Source organism: Petromyzon marinus, chromosome 6 (assembly GCF_048934315.1).
Source record: "Petromyzon marinus isolate PM22_M1 ecotype Great Lakes invasive population chromosome 6, UKy_Petmar_22M1.pri1.0, whole genome shotgun sequence".
NCBI lineage: Eukaryota > Metazoa > Chordata > Hyperoartia > Petromyzontiformes > Petromyzontidae > Petromyzon > Petromyzon marinus.
This window is the reverse complement of record NC_133672.1, coordinates 1,689,249-1,701,542: the sequence shown is the minus strand read 5'-3', so window position 1 is coordinate 1,701,542 and position 12,294 is coordinate 1,689,249. Positions and strand designations below refer to the sequence as shown.

General features: G+C 51.7%; 1 protein-coding gene across 2 annotated transcripts in view; it reads right to left on the bottom strand.

Moving 5' to 3' along the window:
• LOC116939693 (E3 ubiquitin-protein ligase pellino homolog 2-like) overlaps window positions 1-11,008 on the bottom strand; it is a 56,500-nt gene extending 45,492 nt beyond the window's left edge. Inside the window, exon 1 of one of the 2 annotated variants that reach the window (XM_032948434.2) lies at window positions 10,611-11,008. In XM_032948434.2, the coding sequence (XP_032804325.1) occupies window positions 10,611-10,618 (8 nt within the window). In that variant the 5' untranslated portion in view covers window positions 10,619-11,008. Of the gene's footprint in view, window positions 1-7,656; window positions 10,550-10,610 lie in introns of those variants that run through there. The other variant, XM_032948433.2, reaches the window with a different exon arrangement.
• Between the last annotated feature and the right edge of the window lie 1,286 nt (window positions 11,009-12,294).

Below are 12,294 nucleotides of genomic sequence, written 5' to 3'. Positions count from 1 at the left end.
AGTGGTTGCGCCATGCACTCGACTGCCGTGGTACTCGACTCGCGCGTCCTGCTGATCGATGCAAAAGCTGCCCTGCCGAGGTGAAGGAAGACACATTTCCAGATTAAAATCCTGCCTCGTGTTTTTAAGCCTCGAGGTGCCATTGAAGTTGTGTGACTTCTCAGGGAGGGCCTGACTTGTCCTCCCATGATTTAATTTAATAGCCTTGCCCCAGTGACGTCAAGTCAAATTGCTTCCAAAACTGTGCTCACCTGCGGGGACAAATTTTTATTATTTTAAATTAAAAAGAAAACCAAAGAGGATGATTTACTTGAGCACATAGGTAAAGAGGACCAAATGAATTACCATTCTGACGTTGCATTAAATATGCAGCAAGTATTTTTTGGACAGGTTTAACCATTCTGAGCGTTGCAAATGGATTTTCCAGGGAGTTAAGAAAATCTATCAAAATTGTCAACCGTTTGATGAATTGACCACAGAATTAAATGTGTTGATGAATAAAAGGCAAGAGAGGAGCAGGCTAGATGGCATGATAATCAGTGGGTTCACTTCTCCCAACCAGCTTAAAAGTCGCTACGAATCTTAACATCGTTCATTGAAACTCTGTCGTCCCGACAGTTCTGTACCTTTCACCTGAAGACGGCCGCTTGCGTTGTGGCCGAAACGTCGTGAGAATTTTTTTGTGTTATTTTATTATTTTATTCTCATTCTACGTGACTTTACCGAAAGAACCAAAGAAAATCAGTGGGTTTTTTTGTAACAACAATGCAGACCAGCTACGATGTGCCAGCCTTGAGCTTGCAAGAAACACACCAGCCCGGCAACAAAAACAAAATCCACCGTACAGCCCAGAGAAAGGAGGAGATGCTGGGTAGCCTTCCAAGCCCAAGGTTACTGCTGAGCAGTAAATAAAAACCACACCACAATTCACATATCACAAATCAAGTTTTTTTTTCGCCCATACACTTGACAATCATCATAATTCACACACTTGGTGCCTGACTTCTTTGCGTCAAGCACGAAATGACTTGGCCTCATTCAGTGCCCAAAAAGAAAAGTAAGCATTGATTGTCCTTGGGAACATGACAATCTCTGCCACAGGACAACAGGCAAAAAGGGCCAAGATACAGTGTAAACAACAAGCGCCAGGCTTCCCCACACACAAACCACAAACATCGGTGTGCTGCTCTGAAAAAGAGAGGTGAATAAAAAAGGGAAAATCCAAAACCACAACAAAGCATATAACAAATGGAACAATTTGTGAGCTCCTGCAGCCCTTTAGATGTGATCAAGTGTCTGGGAAACCTCAAGGAAGGGGATGTAATTTGGCCGGTAGAGCATCAGAATGCAGAACAGAGAGACTGTTTTGAATTTTGGACAGTAGCGGAATTTGACATCAATCATCGAAAATACAATTTTCAGATTGGGGCCTGGCCAGCTATAGAAGTCTGCAAAATAGCACAGCATGCTTGGGTTTGATAGGAAGAATGGAATATTGTGCTTGATAGGCAGTGCCTACCTTTGGATTATCGCAAAGTCTGCCAGATTGTTTGCTCACCAAGGGGAAAAAAGGGGAAAGTAATTGAGAGTGGGCAGATCACTCATCTGTGAGAAGATAAAAGTCAAAATACCTCCTTTAGAGCTCTCCATGCGTCTCATGAGCCATTCTTTAAAAACCGCGTAACAAAGATCTGTTGCATGAAACTTTAAAGACATGCCAGAAACACGGACAACTTTATCAATGTATTATTCCAATATTTGCATCCATGCTCAGATTGGGGTTTGACCAAGCCACCCCCAACAAAGGTAGCGGGAGGATTTCAAAGATCAACGTTTTATTTATTTTGATCGCGAGATTAGTAAGCGGTCAACTACAATTCAATCACAGCAGGGCCTAAGGAATAAAGCCAAATATAACATAACCGAGCAAAGACCCTGGGGCCGGCACAGGACACGCAGGCGGGACGATGTCGCTCGGCTGGCCTGGGAACGCCTAGGAATTCTCCAGGAAGAGCTAGAGTCTGTCGCCAGGGTCGGGACGTCTGGAGCGCACTACTTCAATGTGCTGCCGCAGTGACCCTCACCAGGACAAGAAGGCTGAGAAACGAATGAATAACATACTGTTTGTCTTACAACGCATGGATATGAAGCTTTTGCTCCCTTAATAAAACCAAACTTTAAAGAAGTTTTTTTTCTGCATACCAAGAAGGATGAAAATGTTGAAACCACTGGTAAGGCACTGGGGTAAAGCAACTACAGGCCAAGCACCTCCCCCCCCCCCCCCGCCTAGACACTGCGACAAATCCCCAATTGAATCATTTGGCGGGACCCCGGGGTCCCGCAAAAATCAGGCCAATAATTATTATTTTTCAGTCCGCCCACTCGTGATCGCCAAGAAGTACTTTTCGATCCCCGCCGAATGCCTCGACTACTATCCAGCCATCCCGCCCAATCCCGTCGCCGAGTTGGACGACGACAGCAACGCGTCGCCCCCGCCCAGACTCGCGCCAACAAGCGCCAGCAGCAGGCGGCGATCGACACGATGGGCGCCACCCCACCGGCCAAACGCAAGCCCGGGGGGCGTCCGCCGCAGTCGCGCGCGGCGACAACGCCCTCCGGTCAGCCGTCGATCCTCGGCTTCTTTGCCAAGGCGAGCCCGCCCCCCAGGCAGTGAATTTAACGTGTTTATGTAATTTTTCACATTTTTACGAAACTTAGTGCCCCGAGTAGCTCTCGACGAGGCCAATCGATTGACACTAGTTTTGTTGTCGGTAAGGCAAGACTCGTGTCGCTACGCGGTTTTTCCCACCCCGGGGAAGTGATGGGACCCCGGGGTCCCGCCAATTGCTTCAATTCATGAACAGCTCCGCATTTACGAGTTGAGAGTGTCAAGTGTCGACGTGTTGAGAGCTGTTTACCAGTCCAGAAACAGAAGCAAGATTATAAAAAATAACCACCCCACCCTCCACACCCAGTAAACTTAAAAAAATATTGGCACAAGCAAATCCAGTTTAGTTTCCTAACTTGGCCTGACCACCACTTCAAACAATCCTTAGCCACCACCATCCTTTGTTGAAACTTTATTTTCAATTGCCCAGCTGTCCAACACATTTCCCACAAATATATAAGCGGACAGGAGGTGGGACGCGGCAACAGCGGGGCAGCGGTTAGCGCACTGAGCCCTGCTTCGCGTTTGAATCTCAAGTCACAGCACAGCTAAGAACAGTGACGAGTGATAACGGCGTCCCGTACTGCCCACTAAGTTATGATCAAACCCCATGAAAGGCACCGTTGGCATAGCGAGATGCCTTCACGCAGCAGTGGGTGACAAAGGGGCTGTGTATTATTATTTCAACGTGCACATTATATCCCCGTCACAAGTGCCGATCACAGGGCCCAATGTGACGAGCCGGCGACCGTGCCTGTACGCACAATGAGACTGGCTGGCTCAGTGAACTGCGCAGAAGAAGAAGATGCGAGCAGCCGGCTCCGCCTCTCCCCCCCCTCCAACCCAGACTCTCAACCCGACAACTCGCCCTGTCCTCCCCCTCCCCCTTCGGTGAATTCAAGATGCCCTTCCCCACACGGCACGCTCACCCCGGCCCCCCATCAATCTATCGCGGGTATTGATACAGCGTAACTCTACACAACTGGATGCATTACTGCCAACATAGAAAAGACCCTGGGTACGCAAGTGTCCCTGTATGTGCACGGCTCGTAATATTCACCACGCACAATAGACCGTCGTCTATGACGTGCGGGAATGTGCCGTTATACAAACACGTGGAGCCAGCGCTGCTGTCCATTGTTGGGTACTTGCTGGTAACGCGTGCGCACCCCCCCCCCCCCCCAGTCGATACGATTACAGTGGCGATCCCTGTACCCTGGGAATCCGTGCAAACGAGATCTCTCATGTCAAGGGATCATCCAGTTAGAACAGTTTAAATGTATATTTCACAAAGTAAAGGGCGGACGCGATATCGCTATAACGCCTGGTTCAGATCAGTCGAGTGAAATGGGATGTATGGATGTCTCGCCCGCGTTAACGCGCGTCGTTGCACAGACGAAGCCGTACGTGGGATGCACACGTGCGGCTACAGTACCCCCGTACGGCGTGAAGGCAAACAACCAGATCACAACTCTCATTTTCCACAACAAAATCGCGAGCGGGGGTGTCGGCGGTTGCAAGTTGGAAGGGGTTGGCCAACAGCCCGGCCAATAATAATGTCCAATGACTGACTGGTGCTCTCACAAAGGAAGCCCACAAAGACCATGCGTCACAACCCAACACGCATGAGCGGACTCCGCGCCCGCACGCACTCACATCACGCGCACACACACACATCACACCCGCGCACACACACATCACGCCCGCCCGCACGCACTCACATCACGCGCACACACACACATCACGCCCGCACACACACACATCACACCCGCGCACACACACATCAGTCACGCACACATACACATCACGCACACATACATATCACACACATCACGCACGCCACTCACACGCACGAACACATCACTCGCGCACACACATACACTACTCACGCACACACATCACTCGCACACACACATCACTCGCACACACACATCACTCGCACACACACATCACGCACTCGCACGCACGGACTCCCCCCACCCCCGCCATGAATAGCTGGCACGAGGTGGAGGGCAACGCGTGTGCGATGTTATCGGCGTGGGGAACGCCGGCGATGGAAAGGTCACGCGGAGACAGAAACGCTGAGCGGGGACCCGGCCGAGACGGAGCGACCACAACTCCAGCTGCTACCGCTGCTGGCGGTGGTGTAGGCGGCGTCTTTTGTTGTAATCTGTGCCGGCCCAATGGAAGGAGGCTCGGCCGGTCAACACCACCACCCCCCTGCTCCCCCAAACCCCCACACCCCAACCCCCCAGACTCCCACAACACCGCCTGCCCTGGGGGCACGCCAACCACGCTCGCCTTGCCCCCCACCAGCGCGGCGCACAAAGACAACGACGACGATGGTCCTCCTCGTGGGCCGCATGTAGACAAAGACGACAACAATGTCCCCGCGTGGCATCCTGTTGGAGCGCGCGTGCTGTTAGCGAGACCCTATTTGTCCTCCCCCCCCCCATCGCTGATGTTTAGAGACAGCTTCACCCTCCTCCTCATTCAACCTAAAGTGAGATTAGAAAATTTAATTAAGGGGAGGGCCCAACGTTTGTTCCCATGTCACCCGCCACTGATGTTAGCCGGGAGCGCAGCACGAACCACGACGCCACTACTCCCCTATGTACTTCACTTGACTTGATCCCCCGTACACTGTATAGCCTTAACAGACTGTTGGGGCAAGTGCTGTTAGGGAGTAGCATCTATGAAGGCTGGAACGGCACACGAAGGGGTGGGTGGCCAACACCATTTCAGGCCACCTTTGTCTCCCCAGTGGCGATGTTTACACACCGCACCAGGTACTCATTTCAGGCTGAGTCGACCTAGGGGAGGCCCGGGAGCGGTTCAGATAATCGTCACTGGTGTTGGCCGTGAGCGGGAATCGCTCCTGGGTCGCCAGGTTCATAGCGCAGCACGCTAACCGCTACACTACCGCTCCCCACGACACACAGTCGCACACACGCAGCTAGAGACGACACACACAGTCGCACACACGCAGCTAGAGACGACACAACAACAACAACCGCCATTCGCCACTTAGTGCCGTTGACGTCACCACAACGCTTGTCCCAGGCCATGTGCACCTTGAGGCCACGTGAAGTGTCGAACGCCCGCTGGCAGGAGGTCACAGGGCAGACCCAGGTGCCACGGGTCGACTGACTGAGATGACTGGCTGATGCACCACCTGTGACAACCTGCTGTGCTTTAGCCACCCGGCGCTCCGCTCGTTGTTGTGAGCGTCGCTCCTCCACCCTCCCGTTGTTGTTGGAGGGCGACTGCCTCCAACTGCCTAGCAGCGTCCTTCACAAGCCTCCTCCACAGAGGTCGATCTTGACACCGCTGGTACCAGTCATCGGCAAGTCCACTCAGCTCCACGTCCTCCTGTACCACATCACTCCATCTCTTCTCTAGCCCGTGCCGCGCCCGTTTATCCCCCTCGATCCGGCCGAACAAAAGCTGTTTCGGCATGCGGTGGCTGGGCATGCGGGCTACATGACCCAGCCAACGCAGCCTTGCCTGCCGGAGGAGCTCACCGATGGGAATTTCCCAGATTTTACAAGGATTTGTGAGCTCCTCACACTATCCAGCCTGGTTAAACCCAGGATGGATCGTAGGCAGGCCAGACGACACACACAGTCGCACACACACAGCTAGAGACGTGCCCCCAATAAACAGAGACACATTAACGTACAACGCAGGAAGAAGCAGTGACGACACGAACAACAGCACGCGCACACTACCACACAGACTATTTGGACAGCACACACATGTGCGCCGATATGCAACTCCACAAAAGGGTGCGCAACCTATCTCCCAGACTCCCAAGACAAAGATCCACGTTGATCCCTGCACGCATTCACAAAACAAAGACCCCCCCCCCCCCAGTATAGCCTTGGTGTGGGGGGGGGAAGTGCTGCTTTATTATTGAGTATCCAAGCGGCGCTGAGGAACACTACAGGGTGGTTGAGGTCACTGGCCGGTATCACGACCTACCTACAGCCTTTGTTTCCCCCACTGCTGATACACACACCGCACCGAAGTGCTCTTTCGAGACTCAAGTCAGCTTGGGGAAGTTCCACGTCCGGGAAGTGGAAACAATGAGGTGGAGCGAGACGGACTAGCGGGGCTAGAGAACGCCTTCCCCGCAGGCTACCCTTGCCTCTCCGTGAACCGATGAAGACACGCCGAATCGGGAACTCATCACCACTGAGATTATCCGTGGCCGGGAATCGAACTCGGGTGGCTGAGTTTGTAGCGCAGCGCGCGAAACAATGCGCCCACCGCTCTCCACAGAAGCACGCACACACTCACACCCACACACAATCACACATACAATCACACACATGCACACACTCACACCCACACACAATCACACATACAATCACACACATGCACACACTCACAATCACACACACGCACACATACAATCACACACGCACACACACAATCACTCACACACACTCACACAATCACACACGCACACATACATACATACAATCACTCACATACACGCGCACACACACATACATACACTCACACCCACGCACACACTCACACAATCACTCACACACACGGACACACTCGCACAATCACATACAATCACAATCACACACACACTCACACCCCCACCCCTCCGTCACGGCCCGCAGGCAGCCCGGGTCGGTGCTGGGGGGTTGAGGGCTGCCCGGCGCCTCTCAGATCGCCCGTGTCGCAGGAGCGGAAAGCCCGAGAGTGGCGCAGCCACGGAGAGGGAACCACAAAGAGGAAGGCGCGACCACGGCTCCGGCTACGACGCCGTCACACAGCCCGCACTGACTCACACGCGCACACCGACACGCGGATGAAGACACCCCTACGAACACGCGGATGAAGACACCCCTACGAACACGCGGTCCCCCATATGCCCCTATATAGAGACCACCGTGGCATGGTGCTGTTCACCAGAATCGACGAAGGCCGACCCGGCACACGAGGCGGTGGTGACGGCTAATACTCACCCCTCCTCGTCTCGCTGCTCCGTATTTGTGATGTTAACACACCGCTCCACGTCCTTATTTAAGGGGGTTAGTCGAGCTAGAAAACGCTCAATATAACAACCTGCCACTGGATGTTGACGTACATTCACACACGCATAAAGAGACCCCCCTCCCTCCCAACACATGCGCGCACACACGCAGTGAGCCGCTGACGCGAACACATTCACGTAACGCGTCCATCCATACGCACAATCCAACTTGCAGGCGTCACAGAGGCATACGTGTGACACGTAGAACACACACAATCCCCCTCAAGTATAGGCCGCCTCTCACAGGCACGGTAGATCGGTATACGAGAAAACAATTTACGCACAGACCCACACACAGGCAGATCACATACAGCGCCAAACATCGACCCACGCACAGACTCAACTTGCAAAGACTCATAAACACCGACCCATACACAGGCAGACTCGCAGACACAATGCCACGTCCAGTACACGAAAACCTATACAGGTCCACAGAAGACTCACAAACAGACGCATAAACACTGACCCATAGGTAGACCCACAGACACCAATCCACATACAGGCAGACCCATAAAGGCGAGTAGAGACCCACACCCACAAACTTGGCAGACCTATACATATAAATCCCATACACAGTTATTCAGAAGGACCCCGTACAGAGACAGACATAAAATAACCACATATGTACAAATATGTTTCCAAATTCCAGACAGCCCTTATACCTACAAACCAAAGGCAGACCCACAAACTGACAGCATTCCAGTCGCATACGGATAGAGAGGCAGACTCCCACCACAGACCCACGTGTCGTGGTGGACACGTGGCGTGGTGGACACGTGTCGCTCCAACACGGCGTCCCCCACACTCCCCGGGTCGCAATCCCTTCACACGTGGATCATCATATTCCCGAGGCCGTAAATACAAATCATGTTAGACGGCACAAGTTTCCACTCGTGTACATCACTACACAACACAGCCGTGCTTACAGTAAGTAGTCAGATTCCATACGCGGAGTTTCGCGTTTTATGGACTACGTTAAATACGGCAGCACGATCGTGTTACACCGTATTGAAGTGAACACGTGTACAGAACTATGCATGGCCCAGAGCACCAGACAACCCTTTTGGCAATCCACTGCTGGATGATAGCCTCCCTGCAGTGTTACGTGCTGGGTAATGTTCATATTGCCAGGATCACTGCACGGTTATAAAAGTGCACTAATTCGCACATATGTACGGTCTTATGTACGCAATGACTTACACGGGCGTAGTGAGTATAGTGTACTGTAAACACGCGATGAACACATGGCTCATGTTCATACAATGCATACAAATACTGCACATTACAAAAACAATTGCTCTCTATATATAGTCCATAGAATGTGCACGAAAGGGCTGTGTATTCAGCGCTATTTACGACTGCGTAGTGCACGTGGATTGGACCTGTATTGTGCGCGTGTGTGCATGTCACACCACCATATGTAAACAGCGTCTTTGGTGTCATGCATATTATTGATGTAGTATGGAAAGATGGGTGGTGTACTTTAGGCACTGTCCTTTATGAGAACGTGTGCAATTATATACAGCATGTGCACTACACAACGACCCCCCCCCACCGTAAAGCCTTAAGACTGTTAGGGCAAGTGCTGTCAGCGAGCACCTATTAAAGCCGGCACGGCACGCGAGGGGGTGGGTGGCCGGGCCGCCTTTGTCTCTCCAAGTGACGATGTTTACACACAGCACCGGGTACTCATTTGAGGCCGAGTCGACCTAGGGGAGGCCCAGAACCGGTTCAGATAATCGTCACCGGTATTGGCCGTGAGCGGGAATCGAACTCTGGTGGCCGGGCTCGTAGCGCAGCGTAGCGCTAACCACTACACCACCGCTCCCCACACTACACATCACACACACACAGGCATCACCTTCTGTCAATCCACTGCTGGATGAGGGCCCCCCCACTCCACCACGTCTAATGTACCGCCACACACGCCGCAGTACGTAGTTGCGTTGTACTGCGCAACGTGTACAAACATGACGTGCTGTTGTTGTGTATGGAGCTTTATACTTATACACACGCAGTATAGCATGTGGATTGTATATCGTATTCTACTACGTATACATTGCCCTATCATAGTGTTAAAGTTCATCTGTACGTAGAGACAAGCGGCTACAGTACACAAACTTTATTATATACAGTACCTGTAGTATATGCGATAGTGTACTATTCTAGACTGTATTGATTACACGTGTGTACTACGCGTGTTGCTTATACAGTACCTAATTCGAATATTATTTATATTTTAGTGCGCCTTAACTTAGGTTCTGCAGAGTATACCGTCCTGTAACTCGTATACAAGTACAAAATCCTCCAGCATCACGCTATAGTTATACCCTTAGTATAATGGATATTACAATACTGTAGAGTATCGAGTACTGTACATGCATTATATAGTACGTATTGTGCTGTGGTATGGGATTCCGCCCTGTTCAAGTCGAATAGTAACATTACGTACTCGGAACTCAAACCTTACATTGTAGAATTACCGTCGAATACAATACTATTTTAACATAGCACAATATCCACGTGCTATACGTGAACATACAACAGTGTACACTATTACAGTATACAATAGTGCCACTGTGCTTCTATGCTGCCACATCTACGGAGCCCCCGACGCCCGCATTGACCAGCGTGGTGAAGTATGGTCAAATTACCCCCAGCGACCCGTACAGACGTAACTCTTGCGACACCGCGCTATGTAACCACACACACACACTATTAACATTACTTCTGTGTAAATACGCGCATTGAAGTAGTATCCTGTTCTGCGCTCCACACGGCACGTTTAGCGAACACGTTCTCGCCGTCAACAAAGAGTGTGGGAGCCTTAACGACGTGTATACACACTCGGGCATGTGGCGCCTTGGTGCGTCAAGTGAAACTTACTCGGGCATGTTGGTGGTGGTGGTGGCGGCGGCGATTCCGGGGCTCGTGGACAGGGAACCACGCAGCTTACAACACCCCCACACGCAACACCGAGCGCGCCGGGCTGCCCGAAGAACACCAAGAACACGATATCCCCTCTGTGTGTGTGTGGTGTGGTGTCCGCGCCGCAGCTCCTGTTAGTATGTTATCCGCTGTGATTATTATCGTTAATGTTAACGGTGGTTGTTGTTGTTGTTGTGGTGAGAGACGGCGAGGGTGGTGGGGGGTCCCAGCAGCTCTCGCTCCACTCCCGGCTCGCGGCGCGCGCGTTGCCGAGTGCGGGGCGGGGAGCCTCGCGCCGCGCGCGCTCCTCCACCACGGCGGGGCCCCGCCCCTCTCCCTCTACGACCCGCCCACGCTCATCACCATAATTAATGCCTCCGCGACCTATTGGCCGTCGCGCAAACGTCTTTAGCATAATATATGCGATTTTTTTTTTAACACGAGTTACGTAATTTAATATTCATCGTAAAATCGTGACGTCAGCGACACGGTGGACTAATCACCGCGGCGCTCCTCTTGCGGACGAGGCGTGACCAGCAGCCGGGGAGAGGGGGAAGGGGCTCGGGGGGGGGGGGAAATGTCTGACGACGACCTCCGATTGGCTATGCCGCGGTCGCACGTGACAGTAGGAGGCGTGGTGATGAGGTGGAGGGGGGGGGAGCACGTAGGCGAAGTGGGGAGGGGACGTGTTCGAGTTGGGGACGGAATGTACCAAGGCGGGGGCGGGAAGTTGTGGGGGGGGCAGAGATCGGTATCTGCTGACGTCAGCACTGTTTGGGTTTTTCGGGGCGAGCTGTATTTATTTATTTATTTCGGTCTTCCTCTGGCCGCCTGCGCCAATGAGAGACTCGGGCCGCGGAATGTGAATCAACGAGTTTCACGCACAGTGACTGCGCCAAAAATAATTATTGCGTTGAAAAAAAAAGAAAGTACGCAACGTTTAACAAAAAATCCCAAAAACACCACAGATTGGAAATACCCAGAAAACAGCAGTTCCCACAATCTGCTTACTTTTATTTGATTCATCCCTCACGTGAACTACGTTTAGCAATCATAAGGCGCGTGGGGCACGTGACGACTTAACTTGTATTTGGACAGAAGATTTAAAACACTGCACTATCGGCGCACTGAAGTACGGAGTGGGGAGGAGGGCTTCAGCAGAAGATGGACAATGGGATGTAAATTATTAATGATTGTTTTCATCATGCTGTGTAAACGTTTCTAAATATTCATGATTTTAAATGGCCTGACCATATATGGCATTGTACAATCTTTCTAAAAGCCCCATTAAACATGAATTCCTCCACCTTAGTCTACGATACACGCATTTTGACTATCTGACCAGTTTATATTTCAAAGTGTTGTATATGATCGTAATTTTATTTGGAACTCGTTCATTTCTTATATATTTAAGACACGCACAGTTGCTTTGTACACACACACACACATGTTTAGACAGTATTTATTCACCACTATTAATGACCCGCAATGTGCCACGAACTCCTCTGATCTCAGACGCTGGGCAGTGCTGAGGCAGTGGGTGACCACCATGCGACCAACAGCTGCTGTAGGCTGCCGGCCTCCCACGTGGGGGGTGGCCATTTTGGCAAAATTCAAACTTGTCCTGTGTCATGGTTCGACG